The 24,788-nt window shown below is 36.7% G+C and overlaps 1 protein-coding gene across 3 annotated transcripts; it reads left to right on the forward strand.

Annotated features, from left to right (window-relative positions):
• Nucleotides 1–12,443: 12,443 nt before the first annotated feature.
• Nucleotides 12,444–20,524, forward strand: LOC145778614 (uncharacterized). Of its 3 annotated transcripts, XM_082590139.1 has the most exons (9): nucleotides 12,444–13,454; nucleotides 13,710–13,829; nucleotides 13,994–14,122; nucleotides 17,449–17,547; nucleotides 17,633–17,686; nucleotides 18,208–18,276; nucleotides 19,245–19,404; nucleotides 20,101–20,192; nucleotides 20,319–20,524. In XM_082590139.1, the coding sequence occupies exons 2-7, from the start codon at nucleotides 13,793–13,795 to the stop codon at nucleotides 19,340–19,342; spliced, it is 486 nt and encodes a 161-aa protein (XP_082446265.1). In that variant the 5' UTR covers nucleotides 12,444–13,454; nucleotides 13,710–13,792; the 3' UTR covers nucleotides 19,343–19,404; nucleotides 20,101–20,192; nucleotides 20,319–20,524. The 3 variants fall into 3 exon arrangements, with proteins under 3 accessions (XP_082446265.1, XP_082446266.1, XP_082446267.1); XM_082590140.1 differs by lacking the exon at nucleotides 20,101–20,192; XM_082590141.1 differs by lacking the exons at nucleotides 19,245–19,404; nucleotides 20,101–20,192; nucleotides 20,319–20,524 and adding an exon at nucleotides 18,508–18,650.
• The last annotated feature ends 4,264 nt before the right edge of the window (nucleotides 20,525–24,788 follow it).

The following is a 24,788-nucleotide window of genomic DNA, read 5'->3' on the forward strand; positions in this document are numbered from 1 at the left end:
GAAGTTTCCGCACACATTTTAAAATGGTTAGGGTTTAGGGTGCTTCCGCAAACAAACAAACTGAAAAGATCGAGAGAAAAAATAGAACAAAGCCAAAGTCGCTGATTGCAGTTTCCGTTTTTCCGCAAGCATTTTAAAATTTCCGGTAATGATCCTAAGAGTTTGCCGAAGTCGCTGATCGCAGTTTCCGCAAACATTTTAAAAGGGTTAGGGTTAATAGGAGTTTCCGCAAACATTTTAAAATTTCTGGTAATGATGCTAAGAGTTTTTGTTTGTTTGCGGAAAATTTTTAAATGTTTGCGGAAGCTGCGATCAGCGACTTCGCTTTTTTTAATTTTTTCTCTTGATCTTTTCAAAGTACGAACTGACGATACAAATTGTTCATGGTACGAATTAGGTTGCATCAGCGGATGCCTACTTCTGCCTGCAAAAAATTGCAAGATCAAGCAGTGTTGCTTTGACTTTTGGGGTGTACGCTTGGGTAACGCATTTTGAAGACATGTTTCTATTCAACGGCTACTAGTGAATAGAATAATTTACAGATAATAGCACCTCAACAATCAGAAAGTTTGCTCTGTCAAGCTCGATAACCGGGCCTGCATCAATGGTTCAAAACCTCTGCAAGTATGCAAAACTGCCAGGATTAAGTTCTTACAGAAGCTTTTTCAGTTTGAGGGTGAAGGCTCAATCAGTGATCCAGGGTTAGGCTGCTTGGAATAAAGGGATGCAACCTAATTCGTACCATGAACAATTCGTACAGTCAATTCATAACATCAACTCGTACCCTGAAAAAATCAAAAAAAGAAGTTAAAAAAGCCAAAATAGCAAACGAATCGGAGTTTCCGCTTAACCTTAACTGTAATATGTTTGCGGAAACTCCAATTAGCGACTTCGGCTCTCGATCTTTTCATGGTACGAATTAGGTTGCAGTTGCACCCGAATAAAGTACCGTATAGGATTACTGCATCTTTTTCTCTTCTTTTCCGTTTTGCTGCAGAACTTACCATAATACTTTATAGGCCTATTTTGACGATTACTACTGAAACTATTATTTCACAACTTAACCAAAATTGACGTACAACATTTCAAACTTTAAAATTGGGATTCAAGTCCTATCCTCGCACTCGCCTTTCCGGAAAGTAGAAACTAGGGTAAAATCTGGAAAAACCGCGTTCGAGCAGAGTTGCTAGATGCAAAACAAAAAAAACTCAATCAACCAGAGTTGCCAGGTAATCCTGAAGAAATTAGGACAGTTTAAGTCAAAGCACAGTCTCTATATTAATATAGAGACTGTGGTCAAAGTTTAAGACAGTTACAGTTTAAGACAGTTTAAGTTTGAAATTCGGACATTTTAAGACAAATAATGCAAAATGCTTTATTTATGGTCTAGCACTTCACTGATATCACAGGAAATTAAACGTTTGCACAAAATGTTTTGAATGTTTAAAGGCCTAGTAAATGAAATTTTCAAACGGAAATTAAGCATTAAAATGCGTAAACTGAACATTCAAGAATACATTTTTAAAAAAATTACCGAAAAAAAATTGGTTTTCAATGGCGCTGGCAAGGCCCAAAGTCCAATGTTTCATTAATTTTTTATTTTTTTTAAAATGACTAAAAAGTGGAAACACTGCTCGAGAATACGTCACAACAGACAAGAGCAACAGCAATATCAAAAGTTTGGACTTCGGACGCGTTGCGTTCCAAGAAGTTTTGCGGGATTGTTTTACACGTTTTTCAAGTTTCTAGGATATTTCGTTGAGTAATAGTAGTAATGTTACGAGAAAGGTGAGGTACTGTAGTATAAATGTAGTAGCGTTGCTAAAAATTAAATGTCCATAAAATCAATATTGCATCATAGTTTATTGTATTTAGTTAGAATTATAGTAGGCTATTAGGTTTTGATAACCTGTACCCCAGGGCCCAACATCAGCTGCTTGGTCGATCAATAATGTTAACAATTCAAGCATAGACAGTGTGTATTGTGATTTGTCGGGTGCTTTGACTGCTTTCTAACCCTTTGTGATTATAAGTGACAAAGTACTTTATTCACAAGGGCGCTTGCGTAAAATTTTCTCGGAACTTCATGGCGGACAAATGCAGCCGACGGAAGGGCGAGACCCGGCGGACAAAATGTCGGTTTTTGTAGGTTAATCGCGGCCATGGCCGCGATGGCCGCCTTCAGTTTCGAGGCTTGCTTTAATTATAACATCGTTATTGTATGCGTGGTTTATATAGTTGTCAATTTTTAGGTGCTGTAGCCTGTAGTGTAGGTTACTATAAATTTTATCTGTCATATTGGAGAATTTCTGACTGACGTTAGTTTCCAATACGAAGAGGAATATAGTAGCCTACGATGGTTGCAGAAGTAAGTGATGATGAAGAAGAAAGTGTGCTAGAAGCTGAACCCTATCATTTTGAGCCTGAGTAGTGAGTACACAGAGGCAGAGATCAATCAGCTTCACCTTGCTGATGTGACTGACGTTTCTCAACAGGAGGATCGAGTGGGAAACACTGAATGGTCATATCAGTGTTTCCCACTCGATCCTCCTCGACAACATCATATACTGCATTTGTTTAGCTTTACTTAACACAAAAGAATTAAATCACCGACCGTAAGTGAGATAAGTGCTCAGCTTTGCATTGCATTTCCCTATGGGTTTATAAGGCCTTATACCTACAACACGTTGAAAACAACTTTACAAATGCAACCGAAATTATAAGAAAATGAAATCTTAACACTCTTTAAGTTTACCTTGCCTAATACTAATTATATTGCAAAGTTGTATTTTCCCGTACCGGTAACCAATGCAATGAATTATTACTAGGGCAATTATTTTTTGGCCTAAAAATTGAAACTTTTGACATTAAAATTTTTTTTGACAAATTTTGACGTATGAACAACTCAAGTAGTTAAATTACGCATCATTGTACAAAATACTGTACAACACAGCTGCCGCAAAACAACCTATCAAAAATTTTACACATTTTGAGGTGTGTTGAGCACCACACCATATTAACCTACCGTATTTTACAAACCATAAGGCGCACTTTAAATTCTTTTTTTTCCTCATAAATTGATCATGCGCCTTATGGTCCGGTGCGCCTTATGTATGGATCAAGTGCGGTAGTGCTTTATTGCCTACACTCAAAACCAGTACCGATACTACTATTATATATGGTCCGGTGCGCCTTATAGTCCGGTGCGCCTTATGTATGAACAAAAAACTAATCAAAGCAATTTATTGACAGTGCGCCTCATGGTCCGTAAAATACGGTAATTATTTCACATAATGGCTAATTGAACCATAGGCATACGAAGCCGAGCAACGTGATCAAGTTTAAAATCTTCAACTTTATTACATTTACATAAACATAAAACTACGCAACAAATTAAGTATCGAACGTTTTCGACATCACAAGATGTCCTCTTCAGGAATAATATACATACAAATTAACTACATCTGAAAAAAATACAATGGTTAACTAAATCTATAAACAGAAAAAGACAAAAACTGCACAGTACTTCTGACTAGCTCAAACTCAACGACATAGGCTCCACGAGAATCAAAGGTAACTGCATCAAAAGGTGTTAAACAGATCACATGATATGGTAGAAAGGCAAGGTGCGAAAAAACTAATTTTAAAATACAGAGAGCAAGAAAGACGAGCCGCAAGCATACAATTGTCTGTTCAAAAGTGGAGCCTATGTCGTTGAGTTTGAGCTAGTCAGAAGTACTGTGCAGTTTTTGTCTTTTTCTGTTTATAGATTTAGTTAACCATTGTATTATTTTCAGATGTAGTTAATTTGTATGTATATTATTCCTGAAGAGGACATCTTGTGATGTCGAAAACGTTCGATACTTAATTTGTTGCGTAGTTTTATGTTTATGTAAATGTAATAAACTTGAAGATGTTAAACTTGATCACGTTGTTCGGCTTCGTATGCCTATGGTTCAACAAGACAAACTCTCTACCGAAGCTCTATAATGGCTAATGATTCACAATAAGCAGACAATGGGCCATTTACACAAAGGCAAATGTGATCTCATACTTGATTCAAGTGTTGTGTATGAGAAGATAGGTATAATACGCATTGTACTAAGCCTTTGGCACTAAGGAAAGTAGGGTGGCCAGTTCCTTTCTCTCGGCCGCCTTTCCTGCAGCAATTATGCCTACCTAATGGATTACACCCTAGGTAGAGGTGAGCGGTGTTTTCAACAACCAGCTTAAGCCGGGAGTCCAACCAGGTTTGATTGGTTGGTTTTGAATCTTTATTCTCGGACTGACAAAGCCTTGATAGGTTGTTCCTGGTAGTTTCGCATACTTGTAAATGTAGAGGCTCTTGACACAGGGCCGGTTACTGAGATTGACAAGGTGAAGTTTTCATATTGTTGAAGTGTTGTTGCCGGGGAATTATTTCATTCACTTGGTGCCGCTGAATGGAGAGCCGTTCGAAATGCGTTGCTCAAGCGCACACCCCCAAGAGTCGAACCAGCGCTGCATGATCTTGAGCCGGGCGCGTAACCACTGAGCTAGGCCTAATAAGAAAGCCAACGCCTTATCCGTTACACCATCCCTCTGCGCCAAAGTAGGCTGCAAGGTGTAAAATGAAAAATTCACTGACAGTGCAACCTCTACGACACCACGACAATGCAGTTTGTAAACAATTTTTGACTTTTTTTGACGAGTAAAAAAGTAATCGCCCTAATTAATTATTACCAATTTTATATCAACAGGTGTTCATGTTGTCACTGTGTGGCAATGGATGAGCAACATCAAGCTTTCTGCTACTGTGAGATAGATACAGCACGGATGAAGGACATGCTAGATGGACAATTGGACATGCATGATTACATTTACTCTGCTTGTTTGTTAATATATGGCTCTGTTGAAACAAAATAAATTGACTTGACTTGCTATCGCCTTATTTGTTTCTAAGTTAGCTATTCCGTTCAGTAAAAATAAAGTAAAAAAGAATTTTTTTAGGTTAAATTAAAATGGCCTTAGTAATATGTAAGTCTGTACCGAGTGAAAAATGCACTAAACTATGAAAAGCAATTCAATGTCCTGTTAAATCTACATAAAATCGCTCATTTTGTTGGTCCAAGAAATGTAGCCTATGTGATCAGACGAGCGTGAATTTACACAGCAGCCTATGTAGAGTTGGTTGGTTGTGTAAAATCATGTGTAGGCCTATGCCATTTCTTTGAATGCAGTATTTGAACTGGACAAAACATTATTTCATTCTCCAAGTATAAAAACTACGGATTGTAATCATAGAAACTCTGGTTAATGAGAGAATACATGCAGTTAAATAGCCCGCAGTAAGAAATATTGCCCGATCAACTGATTGCTTGTCCTTAGTGACGTAGGCTGTACAGTCGCACGCTTCGCTGCTCACGCCAATTTCCGTTTTAAAAGCTCTGACAAAAGCAGGCGCGGAATGCTGATCAGACCGCAAAGGGGCAAAATTTTATTGGAAATCGTTTTATGGTAGCATGTTAAACACAAAGAACGTGGAAAATCGCCAAGTCAGGTTTTTCCTTTACTATCCCTTTAAGAGAAAGAGAATCCGCCCGTTAGCTTAATGGTTACGCGCCCGACTCAAGATCACGCGGCGCAATTTCGACTCTCGGGGTGTCAGTTCATTTATTTGTCACAAACATGAAAAGAATACAAAGTATATATACAATAATCGGTTGTGTGTCATATGACGAGGAGACTGCGAAAAGACCAAACGGTCATCTAGTCAGCAGCAGTGACGATCGGTGAGGGAAAGCAAGGAAAGCAGTGCTTACCTGAGAGAAAACTATGCAAAGTAGGTTATAATGATTGAATTCTAGGTTTAACTTCTTATTATTTTTATCATGTCTATTTTAACTTGAAAATTACTGTATTCGTGACTAGAATTACTCGTAACGCTTGTGAGTAGTCTAAATCCTCACCAAACCGCATGTCTTGCCTATAAATGCCAATTAACGCAAACGCTTCTGTCAGAAACAATCACTGAGGCTCTAGGTAAGCAACTATCAAACTTGCTTACCCAGATTCAAAAATGTCAAAAAACGCCTTCGTTTTATCCAATCATCACTCGTTTTGCAAAACGTCACCAGCTGCTTAGCCAATCAGATGTGTTATGGTGAGACCAGGTGAGTCTTGCTTTCCCAGTGACGTCAATGCATACATTCGCTAGAGCGGCTAGACTAACTCGTCAGAATGGTGCTCGTCACGGTACACAGCACAAGCATCATAATGCCGAAATAATTGTTGCTGTTTTTTGATGTCTCCTCGCCATGTACTGTACTTTAGCCTACTAACTTTCATAGTCATGCCTTTGCCCTTTTTACAGCGTTGATATAACGTTACTTCGCCAATGAACGTTCAGGTGCGGCTGCAATATTTAGTTTGTTAACCCAGCTAGAAAGCTACGTATATTACACGTTGATTTTTGGTTGATTTTAGGTAGTATGGTATCTTAGGTAGAATTCAGGTGTTATTAAGGAGTTTGTGTACACCAACAAAAATTCACTTGTTTAAAAAACATTTTTTTAAAGACATATTTTAGCTATCATTTAGTATGACTAGTGTGTAAATATGATTCTAGAAGTTTTATCAGGGATTATTTTGTGAATGTAACTCTTGCAAAAATAACACGTGTTTTCCACGTATATTACACGTGTTCAAAATCCTATGATTATTTGACTAATTTTTAAGGTATATAAGGTAAAATCACACCAAGAAGAGGGCATACAAAAGAGAAAAAATGTTCACCCGAGCAGAAGGATGTTTTACCGGAATTTTTTGGTATGTTGATTATATGTTGTTTCCACGTGTATTGCACGTTTCCATCTGTTGAAAAGTAACACGTGTTTTCCACGTATATTAAACGTGTTGAAGCTCTTTCGTTCATTTGGGCAATTTTTAATCTATGTTAGGTAAAACTACCTCCCAAGGACGGTATAAACAAAAAGAATTCTCCACTCAAGTAGATTGGTATCAACCACGCTCCTCCGCATTGTTTAGGATATAAGTTAGATTATGTGTTTTTGTAGGTGTCTTTACACGTTTTTATTACGTTATGTGAAAAAGGAAACTTCATGACATTTTATAGTCGCAAATTAATGTGATGTTTTAACGATAGTTCTTACTGTAAATTTAAGTGGTCTCGCTTACTGATATTAAACAATTACGATCAAACAGTAAAAATAGCATAAAATAAAGTTCCTGACAATATACAGTAACTTGTTGAGGATTACTTGTATTTGTAGAAGTTATAAATTAAACCATAAAAATGCAAAAATCTAATCTGGGTCTGTGCAACTCATTGGGATATGGTACAACAGCACAGCATAGAAATCTTGAGAATTGTAACATGCCCCCTGACTCCCCTCCAAAATAATGTCTTTCACTACAGCCAGTTTACCAGATATAAGGTTTGAATAAAAATAAAGTTGAAAGGTTGCCATGTTGAAAATTTATCGCCAAAATCCATAGACATCTTATTATAACTAGACCGCGCATCGTCACTTCTCTCGTTTACGATTTTTGAAGAAAGCAGGTTCAGACGTCAGCCATTATTAGTGTACCTATTCCGCGCGTTTGCCAATGCTTTTGTAGGGACCCGTAATGAATTTTCATTGTTTTGAATTCAATTCAATTTATTTTTCCTTGTCAGAATGCAAAACAAATGATATTGTGAAAAAGAAATACAGGAACAAAACCAACAAAAGGAAAAGGTGGCAAAACTATTATGGTTTAAGACGTGCATGAACGGATTTAATATTGCGGTATATGAATCGATAAATATACAGTAGTTAAGCACGGCCACCAAACCTGATACTTTAAAACAAGTAGAAGTAGATGAATTAATTAGTTAAGAATCAGTCGCCTCCTCGTTCCTGAAACAACTGGAGCGCCAATTCTTAAAGCAATGAGAACACGACTGAACACAACTTAACTTTCTACAAAATGTAATTCTCCTATAATATTTGCGTTTCTTAAAAAACTCAGTTGTTGTGAACAAATAATTGACAAAACAAATAGTTTTCTATGCAACAACACAACCGCAGCTTTTACCAGGATTCTGTTCAATAGAGATTGATGGCTTTCGATTTTCTCCGTTGTAGCAAAACGTTGCATTATGACGTAAATTCGTGTGATTTCATCAACAATAACTTTTAAAGAAATAGCTTCAGTTTCAAGTTGCTGTGAAATAACAACTAATAAATATCTCCGCAATTCACCTAGTATGACGAAATCTTTATATGATTTCACCTTTGCTGTTCTACAATCGCAAACATATTGTTAGAATTTGTTAATTTATGCTGCCAAAATGTGCGCAAAGATAACGTTATGTGCAAGGTGCCGCTTTGAACTGAGTTCACACACTTTACCTGTTCAACCCAGCTTCTTATCATTTAAAGATAGAAGTGGACTTTTTAAACCTTCTTTCAGTGTTGTATATATTTGTGAAGAAACTGAATTATGCATTAAACGGTTACTAACTACCACAGCTGGGAGATTACCTCTTCATCCAGGCATTGTGGAAGCTATTGCGGTAGCTGTGCTTGGAAATATAAACCATTCCAAGATATTTACTAATCTCACGGATCTTGTGTTTGAATGCACCGTTACCGATAATCACATTTTTACGCTAGTCAAAACTGTGTCCAAATGTTATTTAAAAATTAGGTTTTACCACATTGGTAAGGAAACCTGCAAGCAAATACAAGGCAAATTGGTTCGTAAAACGCTTAACAAAACAGTACTTTTCAAACACCAATAAACTACTTCCTTTCGACATCACATCAGTATTGGTGAATATTTAATTTGTTTTGATTTTGTTGAGCTATAGGCCTACGTTATAGCCGCTATAATATAGCGTATCATTTGCTTAGGTTTGATGTAATACACTGTTTGTTGCTGTTTTTACAATAGGCTAATCATCAGCTCAGCTGTAACGCCAAATTGAATACGGTAAGAGTTCTGCTGAACTGCTGGAAATGATGCATTCAGTGTATCGTATACGTGCTCTCGCATCGCAGTGTTTTTGCTTTATATTATAGACTGTATGTATAATTCTGTACAATTTAACACATGCTTTTATTCATTTCATAGATGAATAAAACCTCTATTACACCAAAGTTCTAAATTATAGTTAACAAGTTAGTTTTCTGCAGAAGCGCAACCAGCTCAGAAATGTTATCGTTAACAGCGCAGCTTTCACGCGAGTTTGAGACACTAACAATGGCCGCCGCCTTTTTTCAATTTCTTCAATCGAAATACGAGAAGCGCAGTCTAGTTATAATAAGATGTCTGTGCCAAAATCCAAAAATCTTGCGATTTTTGAAGACGTTTGGCTTCAAATTTATGGTTCGGCAATTTGGCTCTTTTTTGGCAAATTTTGAAAACTGATTGGGCTTTAAGTTCTTTTGGCGATTATTCAATATGTTAAAATGTGCTTAAATGTCCGGGGAAAATTGACAGTAGAACTGCCTAGCCACCAGGCTAGATTAAAAGTATGACGTTCACTCATCTGCTGACCCTTTTTTTAGTCACCCTTGTCACCCAGTGATTGACTAGACCTGATTTTCCGCAGAATTTCTGTAGTTTTGTATCAAAGTCGCGAATTTTTTTTTCATCTGATGACGGACTGAATAAAACATTTAACCAAAAGACTTGAAATCCTTGTAATGTCTAAAGTTGGCGAGTTTTCACTGCGTTCGGCGATTTTGCGACAACAGTTTTGCTACAGAATTATTGTGGGTCTGGCAACCCAATTTGTTGATTTAACTCAGAGGTTCTTAACCTTTTTTGTCTCGTTTACCCCTTGGCGAATGAAAAAAGTAAAATTTACCCCCACCGTTTTGGTGGCCCCTTGTGATGTCGTCGTGTCCAGTTAACCATGCCAAGAAGTGCAAAACATCCTTTTTTGTCTGGATTTACCTTGGCAAATATCAAAAACAAGCTGTTTATTTGCCAAAGACACGATTGTTCTTGACGGGGTTCTGTGAAAAATAATGTCTACTCAAATGTCCTAAATAACTATGATAAAAGCACACAAGAATGTTTTGGTTTTTTTCATTTATTAATAACTGACACGCAATTTAAACAGTCAATCAGTGAGACTTTTGTGCTTGCTTTCCACGAACAATTTTGGAGATTTTGGAACAGTCGTTGAAAGAGCTACTCGCATGTCGTCTTTGGAAACTAAGCGATATCGATGTTTTGTTTTAACAGTCAACAATGAAGAGAACCCTGCTTCACACAGATAAGTAGTTTGAAAAGGTATAATAACTTCAAATGCACGCTTAGTCAGCGTAGAAAACTCTTCGACTAATCCACACGAAAACTTGGAAAAGTCACCATTGCACGATAAGAATTTAGAACAAAGCGTTGTTGAACATTGAAGATCAATCAATTCATCTTTGCAAAGATTCCTTGCATTTGCATATTGAGCTGATTTAAACTTGAAAAAATGTCTGTCAAGTAAGCCAATTCACCAATAAATTTGTTGTTGCCAAAATGCTTACTCAACGGGGATTTGCGTTCTAGAAGAAAAATCTCGATTTCACCATGTAGTTCGAAAACTCGAGACAAAACAAGACCCCTAGAAAACCATCGAACTTCGGTGTGATAAAGGAGAACAGCACAAATTTAAATCAAAATCGAGCGCAACAATACCAGTTTTTTAATAACTGAAAAAATAAAGTTTGCTTTAATTTATGATTCAGTAAATTTACCCCCTTGGTAGGTGAAATTTACCCCCAGGGGGTAAATTTACCCCCGGTTAAGAACCCCTGATTTAACTAATCAACTTGCTTCAGTAGTCAGTTCTCAGTTGCTTACTTGCTTGTACAGATTGCGTTGCTGCCCTGCGGGTTGCAGCACTGGTAGGCGGTACGGTACCGTGCTGAATGGTAAGAATGTTTGGTATAAATCTTGATTGAAATAAGGATTATTATCGTAGATTCAAAAATCTTTCTGGTTTACAGCGCGTGGTTAGTAATGTAATTCACCTTATCAGTACGGTACGTACTGTAAAGCTCCATCTTAACTAAAATGGCGAATCTACATCGCCAGTGATTTGGAGTTGTACTTTAGCCTACCGTAGATATTTCCGAGTAATAATATGTTTTATGTAAATTGACAGTTCAAAGTGGTGCTTGGCTAGTGTCTGCTCCGGTTGTACAGGTACTAAAATGTGTAGGCAGGGCATGACAGGACATACGGTACCGTAGGACATGTCATGGTAGGGCATAACAAGGAATGGTGTGCACTGCCTGCACATTTTAGTACAATTGGTCTGCTCTGCCGTATGATGAGGCCATGCCTGCAAGAGGCAGGCATGGGAGTCGATAGTGAAAAAGTAAAGAATATTCCGATATTCAATAGTGCCAAAAAAAGTAAAGAATTAACCGATTTCAATACTAGAAAAAAAAAGTAAAGAGTAAAGAATGTAGTAATCAATATTAAAAAAAAAATTATTCCACCACTCTTTCTGAATGCTCAAGGCAAATTGTAATAAATTGAAAAAAATTCAAAGAAGTGAATCGGCATGCTTTAACAATTACGACCCTTTCTAACAAACTGCATGAGCGCCTGGACCTAGCCTAAAAAAAAGAATGCAGGGTTCGAGTTGAATGCGATCAACCAGGGTTTCCTCGCAAATCGCTCCTCTCAATAGAATTTCAAAGTCTGCTTAACAAAATTGTGGAATTTGGTTAATATTTTACATTGTTTATTTGTAAACTTTACAGAAAAGTACCGAATATCGGATTCAACGCACAAAAAAGTAAGGCAGTGGCTATTCGACCGGCGCCGGTCTTTGAATCTGAAACACTATTTGACCGTCATTATACAGTCACTTTTTTCTTTTTCTCTTTCAAAGCAAAAGACGAGAAGCGCGTAGCCTATATAAGTTCTAATCCAACCATTTTATCCAACTCGATTTGTGGCGCGTGGGATACGTCGTCGGCTCCTATTCTAGAGGAACTGAGTTCGATACTACCCGGAAGCGTTTTTTTTTTTTAACTAAATTTTGACTCGAAGTGCATTTTTGTAGTTAATTTTTAATTTGAGTTGCATTACATTTACATACCATTACCATTTTTTTAAAAGAAGCATTGTATATAACTAACTTGTTGTTAACTAACTTTGTTAAGAGCAAAAATGTAATGATTCGTTTGGCAAACACGGTCACAGCAATCGTTTTATTTTTCGTCATTAACGCGTCCGGAACGAAAAAGATACTAACTACAAAAATCGATATAGACCTACCAGCACGTTAATGAACGGGAAAAGGTGGCAAAACCTTGAAAGGTAACGTGCCTGAATGAAAAATTATGTAGTAGTCTATTATGTAATTATGTAAATTATGTAAAATTATGTATGTATAAAATTATGTATGTATGTAGTAGTAAGTAGCGCAATGCTTTTCACATTAAATGTTATATTGAACAGAAAAATATGTTGTTTTGTTAATGTGTGTGCATTTATTTGTTGTTAGTCCAGGTTTGTGTCGGCGAATACTGTATCAATAAATTATTCAAGTTTCCGAACATGACTGAGTTCACTTTTAGCTAAGTCCTACACTACACATCAGTAAAAAATATATCGTAGCCTATATTCAAGCGGGTGGTAGGCTTGAGTGAAGAGTAATTTGGTTTTCCATCACAACCTCGAAAAAATAAAAAAATGTATCAAAGAATTGACCAAAGTGCTTGCATAAAAATATGTTACTATGCTTCGTATATTTTTCGTATATATATATAAGTTTAAGGCGGTTTCAAATGATACAAATTGAAATTATGCATATTATATGTAATGTTTTACTTTCTCTGGCAGAAAGTTTCTGTCAATCAAGTTAACACAATTTGTTTCACCCCAAAAAATTACTTCACATTTACGAGTTTTTGGGAATACAGTACTAGCAATACGAACATGCATGGGCTCGTGCAAACCTAAACTCCGTATCATAGTAGAAGATATATTAAAAGTCTTGGCATTACATAGAATGTATTATAAATTCATCTCTCCAGTAGCAATGCAAGATAAATAAAAAGGGGAATTAGGCAAAAAAGTATGCAAAATAAAGTGACTAAACAAATAAAAAGTAACCTAAAAACACAAAAGTTAACTTTTGGTAACTTTATAACTTACCCCACAACCATGAAATTTTGGTTCTACATTTCTTTTGTTAATTGGTACAACTAAAAAAAGTACCTTTAGTGACAAAAAATCGCCCTAAATGACACAAATGTCGTACCATGCCTGTAAAACTTGAGAGAAGGGTAAGCTCTTGCCTTCCTAATAATTGTCAATCTGTTTTGAATTTTCATTTCAGGAAAGTAATCACTTAGTGTCAAGAAATGGCAAAATATACAATTGTTGAGTTTACAGGGGAAAATGCTGTTCAGGTTGTACCAAGTCCATGGACAGTTATAAATGAGGTGAGCACCATTATTAGGTTGATGGACGACATTGGCTTAGTGGTTAATTTGGCTGCAAAGTAAACATTGGTAAATTGTTTGAAAATTTATTTTATCCAGTTTTGTGTCTTTGTTCAACAACATAGTAAAACCAATTCCACTTTTTGACAGGTGTTGATCTTGTGTATTTTTAAGCTAGTACAGTATACCAAATTCACTTAACTGGTTTATAAATGGCGTACTGACTGCTGGTATTAATTGCTATTTACTTTGCAGACTACCAATTTAGGTCATTGTTATTGGCCACCATTTAGAGCAAGCTACCACGTTAAAAAATGCTCAATTGTGGATAAGGAGAAATGGACATTGTATGCAATAAGAGTCCTGGGTGTAATGGTAAGAAATAATATATTTTTATATTGCTACGAATTTTGTGTTTATGGCAAGAAGAACGTTTTGTAGTCAATTTCTTTATGACAAGTATTGATAACTTTTGCATGAAGTAAATTATTGATAACCTGATAACTATATTTAGTTTAGTCTAGCTGTTTATTTTTCAGATGACTATAAAATTGCTTTGGCGATGTCAGAGCAAGCAGAATACACTTCGAACTTGGAAGAAGAAGATCTGACCATCAGAAAGCGTAGGAAGAGAAGAGTAGAAGTCCTAAGTTCTTCTGACTCTGAAGGTTGATGATAAACAATTGATAAAATAGTTAAGAAAAATTTATTGAATGTAGTTCTATATTTAATTTTAAATTTAATGTAGTTGTATATTTATGGATTTACAGTCACTAAACAAAGATATCAACACTCAACAGTCTGTTCCCCCTACGAGAGTTCGTCAGTAAGTACCTCCCGACGAACCCTCATAGAGGGAAACAGACTCTTGCGATCTTACTTTAGTGATTGTACATGCATAAATATGGCGCAAAGCTGTTTTGTGTTATTACCCGAAAACTTTAAGCTACACAGTTCCATATATACAGAGAGTGGTCAACGTACTTAGCACAGTAAGTTGATACTGGCTGAGGGAGAGACGCTGAAAACAATTCCGTGACAGTACATGTACAATCTTACAGTACACCCTTTGTTTGACCATATACCTGTTAGGATGGAGTGAAAAAAAAAGATTTTTTCAAATCAAAAAATCAGATTAACCAAAATTGGCGTATGGACCTAAAACCAACTTCTGAGAAGGTTTTGGGTTTGTGCCACCTACACCGAGGTAGCCCATAATTTTTAAAGGTCATCCGAGGGTCAAATTTCATGAAAATCCCATAACTTGGAAACCGGTTAAGCTAGAATGTTGGTTTTTGGCTTAAAAGCTCCAGATGGTCCATGTTTATATATGCTCTAATGCAACTTTTGTCTCTATTTTAACTATATAAGCTGATAATAAAAAAAAAATGACGCTTTAGTTTGAAAGCTATGTAAAGTGAAGAATTGAAAATGCTATATTTGAACTATTTGCACCCATAGTTATGTGTTAAGGCATAATAGGTACAATCTGACTGAGTACTGCTTAAAATACTTTCTAAGTAGTTAGTACAAAGGATATGCAAGCAACAATCATGGATATGTGACAAAAAAACTCAATGACAAAAATAATGTAGCAAAGACTCATACGCAATAATGTTACAATGTTATTTGACATTAAGTTTCAAAATTTACATCTTTGGTTTCTATGAAATTTATAAGAAACTACTTACAATCAGGGTCGCATTATAAAAATTATTATGTGGTGAAAAAATATTGAAAACCTTCAACCTGAAAACATCAGGACTATCAAAGTCAGAAAAAATATGTTTCAACTCTGATCCATTGTAAATTTGGGCAAGGCTGACTCTGCTTTGGTAAAGACCCTTGCCAACCTTAATCCACCACTGTTTGCAATCAGTGTTACAGAAACCATGACATCAACTCATTTATAATTACACGTATCCAATAGCAATACACAGCCAGGGGCTCCGAGAGGGGGGAAGTCGGGAAACTTTCCCCCCTAGCATAATATTGTAAAGGAAAAACAAATGCAGGGAAGCATGGATTTGAAACTGCTCAAGTAGGCTTCTTGAATGAGGCAGCTTTATTTTGAATTTCCTATCTGGCCTGGTTACACTTGAAAATGACACAAGCTACAGTAGATCAATTACTACAAAAATGATATGACCACGAGAGTCAAACCAGCGCTGCGTCATCTTGAGCCGGGCGCATAACCACTGAGCTAACAGGGTGGACTTACGCCTGGCTAACGCAGTTTTTTAAGTCAAGGTTCCGTTGGTCAAGCAAAAATAGTAGGCTACACGCTTAGCCAAACGCAGCAGCACCAGCTTTCAAATTAAAACAATAGAAAATTGATGATGCATAAATCAGTAGGCTTAACAGCATCAAATTTTACGTCTTGAAGCAGTTTAACATCACCTACCTTAATACGAGAATGATTTGTTCTTGATGAGATACATTTGAAGTTACATATACTATGATCGAAAAATACTTGGAACTGCCTATTTCATTCAAAAAATTGTTTTTTTTTAAGTTGGTACACTATCATTTTTAGTGGCAAAAATGGGCCCCCTCAAACATGAAAAAACGAAAAGCTACTCGTTTTTCCTTTAGGCTACAATGTTATCCTAGGGGGGAAAGTTGCCCGACTTCCCCCCTCTTGGAGCCCCTGGCTGTGTATTGTTATTGGATACGTGATGTCATGGTTTCTGTAACACTGATTGCAAACAGTGGTGGATTAAGGTTGGCAAGGGTCTTTACCAAAGCAGAGTCAGCCTTGCCCAAATTTGCAATGGATCAGAGTCGAAACATATTTTTTCTGACTTTGATAGTCCTGATGTTTTCAGGTTGAAGGTTTTCAATATTTTTTCACCACATGATAATTTTTATAATGTGACCCTGATTGTAAGTAGTTTCTTATAAATTTCATAGAAACCAAAGATGTAAATTTTGAAACTTAATGTCAAATAACATTGTGACATTATTGCATAGGAGTCTTTGCTACATTATTTTTGTCATTGAGTTTTTTTGTCACATATCCATGATTGTTGCTTACATATCCTTTGTACCAACTACTTAGAAAGTATTTTAAGCAGTACTCAGTTAGTTTGTACCTATTATGCCTTAACACATAACTATGGGTGCAAATAGTTCAAATATAGCATTTTCAATTCTTCACGTTACATATCTTTCAAACTAAAACGTCATTTTTTATTATTATCAGCTTGTGTAGTTAAAATAGAGACAAAGGTTGCATTAGAGCATATATAAACATGGACCTTCTGGAAATTTTAAGCCAAAAACCAACATTCTAGCTTAACCGGTTTCCAAGTTATGGGATTTTCATGAAATTTGACCCTCGGATGACCTTTAAAAATTATGGGCCACCTGGGTGTAGGTGGCACAAACCCAAAACCTTCTCAGAAGTTGGTTTTAGGTCCATACGCCACTTTTGGTTAATCTGATTTTTTGATTTGAAAAAAAAAATTTTTTTCACTCCACCCTAATACCTGTGCTTGAACAAGTAGATATTATTAATGGAAGAGGGTAATTGGTTTTAGCGGCCCTCAGTCAGTCTTAACTGTGCTACCTAGTACCTACGTTGATTACTGAAATATCATAGACTGGCACAGTGGCACTGCTGTCTTATCTATATAGAACACTGCGTTGCAGTCAGTGTTGGATCTGTTTCTGCCCAGATTGCTTTTTTTCGCTGAGACTTATTTTATTAACCTCTGTTGTTAATCATGAAACGTCGTTTGACAACTGTTTTTTTTGTTTCTGGCTGAGACTTTTTGGTAAATAACCTCTATTATAAACTAATTCCTTTCAATATACATATGCCGCTGTGGGATTTTAGAAATCTTCAAAAATGGCTGTCGATTTCACCGAGTCGAATTCTCCGAAATAGATTGTCCCAATAGTGGCAGACGGATTTTTTAATGCTAGGTACTACACAGAAAACATGTTCGTTGTAATTTGAAGTTTACGGTAAACTTCATTTTTTGTTTAGATAGCGATGATGATGAAGGACATCAGACAAAGAGGCTTGCATTGAACTCTTCATTTTCTTTACCGATACCGCCACAATATGAAGACTGTACTCCATCAAGTACAGTAATTTTTCATAACTTCCTACCAATCTCTGCAAAGTTGAAACATGTCAATTAAATAAGTTTTTTTCTTATTTACACCAGGCAAGCCAGGATCGAGTACTGGAAAGAAACGTCACGCTCCATCTGAATTGCCATGTATGTATTTGCATGTATGTGTATTGTGGTTGAGATGACAATATTTTCTACATGGTTATAGCCAAGCCTATTCTAATCTGTATAGCAGTATGGTATTAACATGAGCTGACAACTTTGGTGTAGCGTTAACGTGCTGGCTTTGGAATCGAGAGGTGTCGAGTTCAAAACCTTCCAACACCAGATTGTTTCCTTGGGCAACGAACTTTACAACGATAACCTCTACCAAGTAATCCATCAGGAGTGATGGGTAGCATTAAATTCCAGTCATATTAGTTATAAATCCATTTGGAAACAGTTATACAGTCGACTCCATGGTGGGTGCAGACTGCAGAAGTTGTTCTACGCAGTGTCCTCTATTATTAGTGTGCAAGACGCTTTCCCACTTAGAAGGATAAAATGCAATCAATCATATCTGGGAATGTTGCAAGAGATTTGTAACATAATTTTTATTCAAAATATTGAAGAATTAATTAGCAACTGTAGCCGGTTACACCACTGTATTCTACTAATAACTTTTTTAGTGCGAAGTCTTGTGTCGTCACATAATAGACGGAATTTGATCACCGACGAACCATCTCTTGCACTAACTGGTGAGTGGTATGCTATTCTTGAGCGTGATTAGAATACAGTGCTACTTGATACCTTTTTCTTGTACAATGTACCCAGCACAGTTGTAGGCTACTCAATACAAGTACTTGATTGTAATTGATTTCAAACTGTTAAAGTTTTGACCGCATAGCTCATCGCAAAAATTTTACAGCATTTGAAGTCACAACGACGAGAAGGCTTGACAAAATTGAAATGGACCTAAAATTTTTAAGTGCAAAGCTGATCAACATATTGGAGAACCAGCAAACGCAGATGGTATATTTGCACAAGCTGAGTACTTCGGCTGTTGCAGACCCTGAACCTGTAGATGTAAACCTGGCGCCATTTCGTGATGTCCTAAACTTTGAAGAGTTTTGTGGCAAGTTGGACAATAGTCAAGATTTCAAAAAGAACTTGTTATGCAGACATTATATTTTGAAGTACTTTACTTCGGCTATGTTTTTTCTTCGACATCATCTGCTTTAATTATCACTAATTTTTATTTAAACCATAGAGAAATAAAACAGAGTAGCCTTAGCGGGTTTAACGTAATGTATTACACACAAAAATATAACATAATTAAAATAAACTCTAACGTTTTCGACACGTACGTGTGTCCTCACCAGACAGTAGACCATGTCGTCCATGACTGCCCAATCCATCAACCACCACATGGAACGCTTGGACTGAAGACCCTGGATGACGAGACTGTCGAATGGCTGATGACATCATGCCCAAACATATAGTCCGGAAGAGGACAGCTCATACGACGAAGAAGATCAGAACATTGCAGATTTTAGTAATTCCTGATGAGGACACACGTACGTGTCGAAAACGTTTGAGTTTATTTTAATTATGTTATATTTTTCTGTGTAATACATTATGTTAAACCCGCTAAGATTACTCTGTTTTATTTCTCTGGTTTAACAAAGCAAACTCTTTACCAAAGCTTTTTAACTTTTATTTGTAGACTACTTTTCTCTGTGCGCTCGGAGGAAGAAATCCAGCAAGTTGTCTACGCTTGATGTTGAGGAAGATTGGGACAAGCGAACTTTGGTCCCAATATAGTTTGAAGGGGAAGAAAGGGAAAAAAGCCCTACAACCCCTTTCTATTTACTCCGTTATCACAAGTAAGCCATCACGTTAGCAATTTCGTTACCTTTTCCTGTTATGGGAGTGTTCACAATTGACATCAACCACATTATTTTCCCATCAATTTCAATTCTGTAGAGCAGGGTTACTCAACTAATGTTAACAATGTTCCAGGTTGACAAGTTGAACATTTTTAGCAGTCCGGTAAATAAGTTCTTTTCCACGCAACCACGAAAGTTAGATTATCTGTACCAAACCACTTTTTGAGGTAAAATGTAACTCGCATTGGATTTCTGAGAAAGTGTTGGGGAGTCTGGATGTCGCAGCCCCTCAGCAATTAGGATAATCTCAGTAAAAATTGCTTCCTCCCAGTAGAAATCTGTTTAAAAAAGCCCTGAAACTTGGCAATGAGGTTATTCTTCCAAAAGCTTAAGGTTCACCATCAACACCCAGAAGGTCCGAATTCGGACCGCGATCCGCCAGTAGAGTAGCCCTGCTGTAAAGTGTCAACCATTAGCTGTTGACAATAATTGTGAGCGCTCCTTAATTATTTTATATTATATTGTTTGATTGAAATACAACTTCTAAATAACTAAAGAGATATACTGTGATATACTAAAGTATGTCAAATTCATTCATTTTTTTATTTTTACGGCGCGGTACGTCATAAACATACTTTACCTAATGGTTTTAAAGATAAAAAGAAAGATTAATGAATACCTTTTCTTTTTCAGAATGTTGGCTTACACTAAACAAAGATGGAAAACTACACCAACTTGATGGTGCAATCACGGATTTTTTAAAAAATGCTCCAAAGGGTCAACAGGTAAATATAAGAACGTTTATCAGCGATTAAGGAATTTTCATTTAAGCCTAAGTTTTTATTTCTTGCCTAACGCATTTTTATCCTCCCGAGTACGCTGCTAGTGTTTACACTGTTCTTGTTTTTCAGAAACACAAGGAAAATGAAAACAAGATCATGTTGGAACAGGACCAACTCTGCGAGCCGGACGGGGAAGCGAGCCAATTTGAATGCTGACCTGACATTCCAACCTCGTGTAGGCTGGCTCGTCTACACCGAACATTACCATCACGGCCTCACGTACAAACACTAATACAAACGTTGAGTTTTTCGCATTTTAAATACATGTTCTTTGATGTGTAGTTTTTGAAGTTGAATACATAGATAGCTGCAGTTAACAAGGACGATTTATACTGCAATTGATAAAAGTAATGGCACACAATACGCATAAGTTTTGTAGATTACAAATACAAATGTATTAAATTGTTGATTTCAGATACGCGGAAATTAAGTAGAATGTGGGTGTAAAACCACGTAAAATCCACCACCAAATCTACGTGTAATACACGTGAAATAGTGTCGACACTTATACGTGTATTATACGTGAAAATTAACCTAAAATACACGATCCAAGGAACGTAGAATCTACGTGTCAGATACGAGGAAATTAGGTGTAATGCGAGTGTAAAACACGTAAGATCCACCACCAAATATACGTGGAAAACACGTGTATTAGTGTTGTCAGATACGCGGAAATTAAGTAGAATGCGGGTGTAAAACACGTAAAATCCACCACCAAATATACGTGGAAAACACGTGTATTAGTGTTGTCAAATACGAGGAAATTAGGTGGAATGCGGGTGTAAAACACGTGAAATCCACCACCAAATATACGAGTAATACACGTGAAATAGTGTCGACACATATGCGTGTATTATACGTGAAAATTAACGTATAATACACGACCCAAGGTACGTAGAATCTACGTGTAATACACGTGAAATTTCTAGCTGGGAAGCTTCTATACTCAGGAGGCAAACTTATCCAGCTTTTTGTACAAATTGCTTGCGGTTGTAATGTTTAGATCTAAGTGTTAGTTTTTGTAGTGTAGCCCTAACTGAATATCTGAGAATGAATGAACATTCATGACGAATTAAATATTTAGACAACTATTATTCCATGTTTAACACTGGATTTTGGTCCTGCAATGTTAAAATTAAGATTGTTCATGACTTCTAAACATTAAATGGATGTATGATCACGACATAGGCGAAGCACAATTTGACAGATTTTTATGTTTGATTTGTTTTGAAAATGCTCTCAGAGCGCACCAAATTGGAAGTGTTTTTCAAAAATTTCTGGGGGAGGCCCCCCAGACCCCCCGCTGGAGGTGTTGCCTTCGGCAACACGCCTTCGGGCTTCGCCCGACGGTTACGCCCTTCGTGCCTAGGCCTACTACCTTGCTGCAGCATATTTACAAGTTGCTTTCCCAACGATTTAAGCCACCGAACGTCACTGGTCAGCAGCCACCTCAAGCCGGCTCAAGGGTGTGCGCTTGAGCAACGCATTTGCAGGACTGCTCTCCATTCAGTGGCACCTAGTGAATGGAATAATTCCCCGGAAACAACACTTCAACAATCGGAACACTTCACTCTGGCAATCTCGGTAACCGGCCCTGTGTCAAGAGCCTTTACGTCTACAAGTAGCCTATGCGAAACCAGGGATATCTAGAACAACGGAATTGCTGACTTTGCAAATTTCGATAAAGCGATGGACACTAGAAGGGTCAGCGCTGTTAACGCCCGAAAATGAAAAAGGCAAAAGCGCGTGTCAATTACGCTGTTGAGAAGTCGCCTTTTCTAGATATCCCTGCTGTGAAGCTAAAATAAGGTCTTGAAAGTGGGCACTCCTAGGCATCTTTCCTAGCAACGCCCATAGCAACAACTAATGTCTGGCCTTGTTTATAACTTAAGATCATCATTTTAAAGCAAACTTTTGCTGTTAGTCATCCATGACTATTGAGTATTGAACACAGCTTTAGTTTTCATATTTAATTGATTATTGCATCACTTTTGGGCAAGTTTTAGTCATCAAAAATAGGAAATAAAAAAAAGATGAAAACATCTAAGAAAATTCAATTTCGTGGTATTGCTAAACACAGAAAGTTGGATAAGGTTGGTTGTAAGTCCAACAATGGTGGTAGACTTGATGAACTGTTACTGTAACACAAGTGTAACCTTTCCTGTAACACCAGAAAGCCATCCAACAACAGAAGATCAAAGCCCTTTTGCCAACCTTCTACTTCAGCAAAAAAAATTATGAAAACAAGACAGTAGCAAAATCTCTGCAAATTCAGAAATCTGCCAAATACTCGACAAGTTTTGACTTGACAAATCAAGAAAAAGAAGCTTTGACACAACTAAGGCCAGGAGAAAAACATTGAAAGCACTTAAGAAAAAATTTAAAACTCAAGCAGAGGCAAAAAAGGGTCTACGTATGATAAAGGAGGCTTTAAGGTGTTGAAAATGTTTATTGTTGTTTTTCGTGAAATGTGATTTTTGACCAAGCACCAAATTTTAATCCCATATATCTCTTTCATTTATTTGTCAATCGCTTTCAAATTTTTAACACTATCAGACAGAGTAAACATGCAAAGCCTCTGGTGAAAGAATTTTGGAAATTTTGTCCATGATGCTGTCGGCACCCATTTGTTTCTTGTCCGAGGATCAAAAATTTTTGAAAAAATGCAACAATTTGAATAAATTTTTATTTTCTCAAAATATCTTCATTTCCTTCCATAGAGCTTTAGTCTTGATACTTATAAACATTCTGTTAAAATTTGATTCAAATCCAGTAAGTGGTATTAAAAAGTATGTTTAAAATTTGTGTATTTTTTACCATTTGGTGGCGGTTTGGGGAAAAACCGCCACATTTTCAAAACTTTTTTGCTTTTTTTAAATTATTTCATCTTCAAGCATCATTTTAAAAACAAGAGACGGGTTGTATGTTAAGAAATCCACATTTTAGTTTGTGCAGTAATGATGCAGTGATGATGCAGTAACCCTCCTATTGTCCACTTCAAAACAGAGTCAGCAATCCCGTTGTTCTAGATATCCCTGTGCGAAACTACCAGGAATAACCAATCAAGGCCTTGTCAGTCCGAGAAAAAGGATTCAAAAACCAACCAGGCCAAAGAGAGATATTTCTTCTTTCAACAGCCACAAATAGGCTACATAAATGAGAAAAAAAACATACAAGCAAGAAGCACCAACAAACCTTGCTGTTTTCTATTTTTCTTGGTCATGAATGATTTGCTAGCCATCGGACACACGACCTGGCAACTGTGGTGTAGCCTACTCCATTATGAAACTGACATCCCCAGAAAATAAATTTCACACCAAACTTGATTAAAAAAAAATGTGAAAAATATTTTGGGAAAATATTTTCATAGAGGTTTTTATGATGTTTACTTTCTTTGCTAAATCTCAGACAAAGTCATAACGGCACTTAAAAATTAAGATACGGTACTTCACATTGTCAATCTCGGTGACCGGCCATGCGCCAGTGGTTCAAAGCCTCTACAAGTATGTGAAACTACCAGGAATAAGTACCTATTAGAAGCTTTGTCAGTCCAAGGATAAAGATTCGAAAACCAACCAAACATCTTATGATGCAATGATTCAATTTAACAAAATCAAGCCAAAACAAACTGCTACGATGGTAGTTCAGTTTATGTCGGAATTAAAACAACTTAGTAAAAAACAAAAGTCATTCATAAATTTGCATTAGTCGCATTTTAGAAGATTTGCGTCGTGTTATCAGAGCCATAGTGGCTCTGGTGTTATTGCAACCCAATTTTTTTTTTATATTTTGCGACCCAAGTTTAGATCGCGACCTATAGGCTACTTTGGGAACCACCGGCCTACACTCAGCTCCGCCAAGCACGTTGAGATTGAAGCTTCCGCTTGTTTTATCAAGTGTTTTATCTTTCTGAAAATATCTTCAACCTGCTGTTATTTCATCCTTTAGACAATATTCTCACTCTGTTCTACTACTCTGGAAGATCTTCAAATGAAGTCATTTTTGATTATTATTAGGCCTTCTAACCTGCTATTAAAATTTATTTAGGTTAATAGCATAAGTTTTTTACATTTTTTTCAAGATTTTTTCAATTTAGTTTTGATGAATTGTAATCTGTTTAACAGCTCTGAAAATAAAAAAAAGTTTAGTTTCAAACCGTTTCACAAATTCAAATTGAATTTGGTATGTAGCCTAGGCTACGTTTTGGTTTTTCTATTTTTTTTTATTAGTTTGGCCAGGCGTTTCAACAAAAGCTGCATTTTCTTAGTTTGTAGCGGCACGTTGCTTGTTAGCATGCCCGCCCAAACACAGTCGTCGTCGATGGGACGACAACACTTCTGAGCATGATGATGACGAAAAGTGATGAGGACACGATGGTTTTCGCTATTGGATCGTTTATTGATTCATTCCAACATAATTAGCTTGAAGTTGAACGATAGAATCCAGGCAACAAAAGTACCAAAAGAAAAACACCGGAACGATTGGCGCGGTCCCATCACTAGTCAATTTATCTTTTTATTTTGTTTCAACAGCGCCATA

Source organism: Aplidium turbinatum, chromosome 10 (genome assembly GCF_918807975.1).
Source record: "Aplidium turbinatum chromosome 10, kaAplTurb1.1, whole genome shotgun sequence".
NCBI lineage: Eukaryota > Metazoa > Chordata > Ascidiacea > Aplousobranchia > Polyclinidae > Aplidium > Aplidium turbinatum.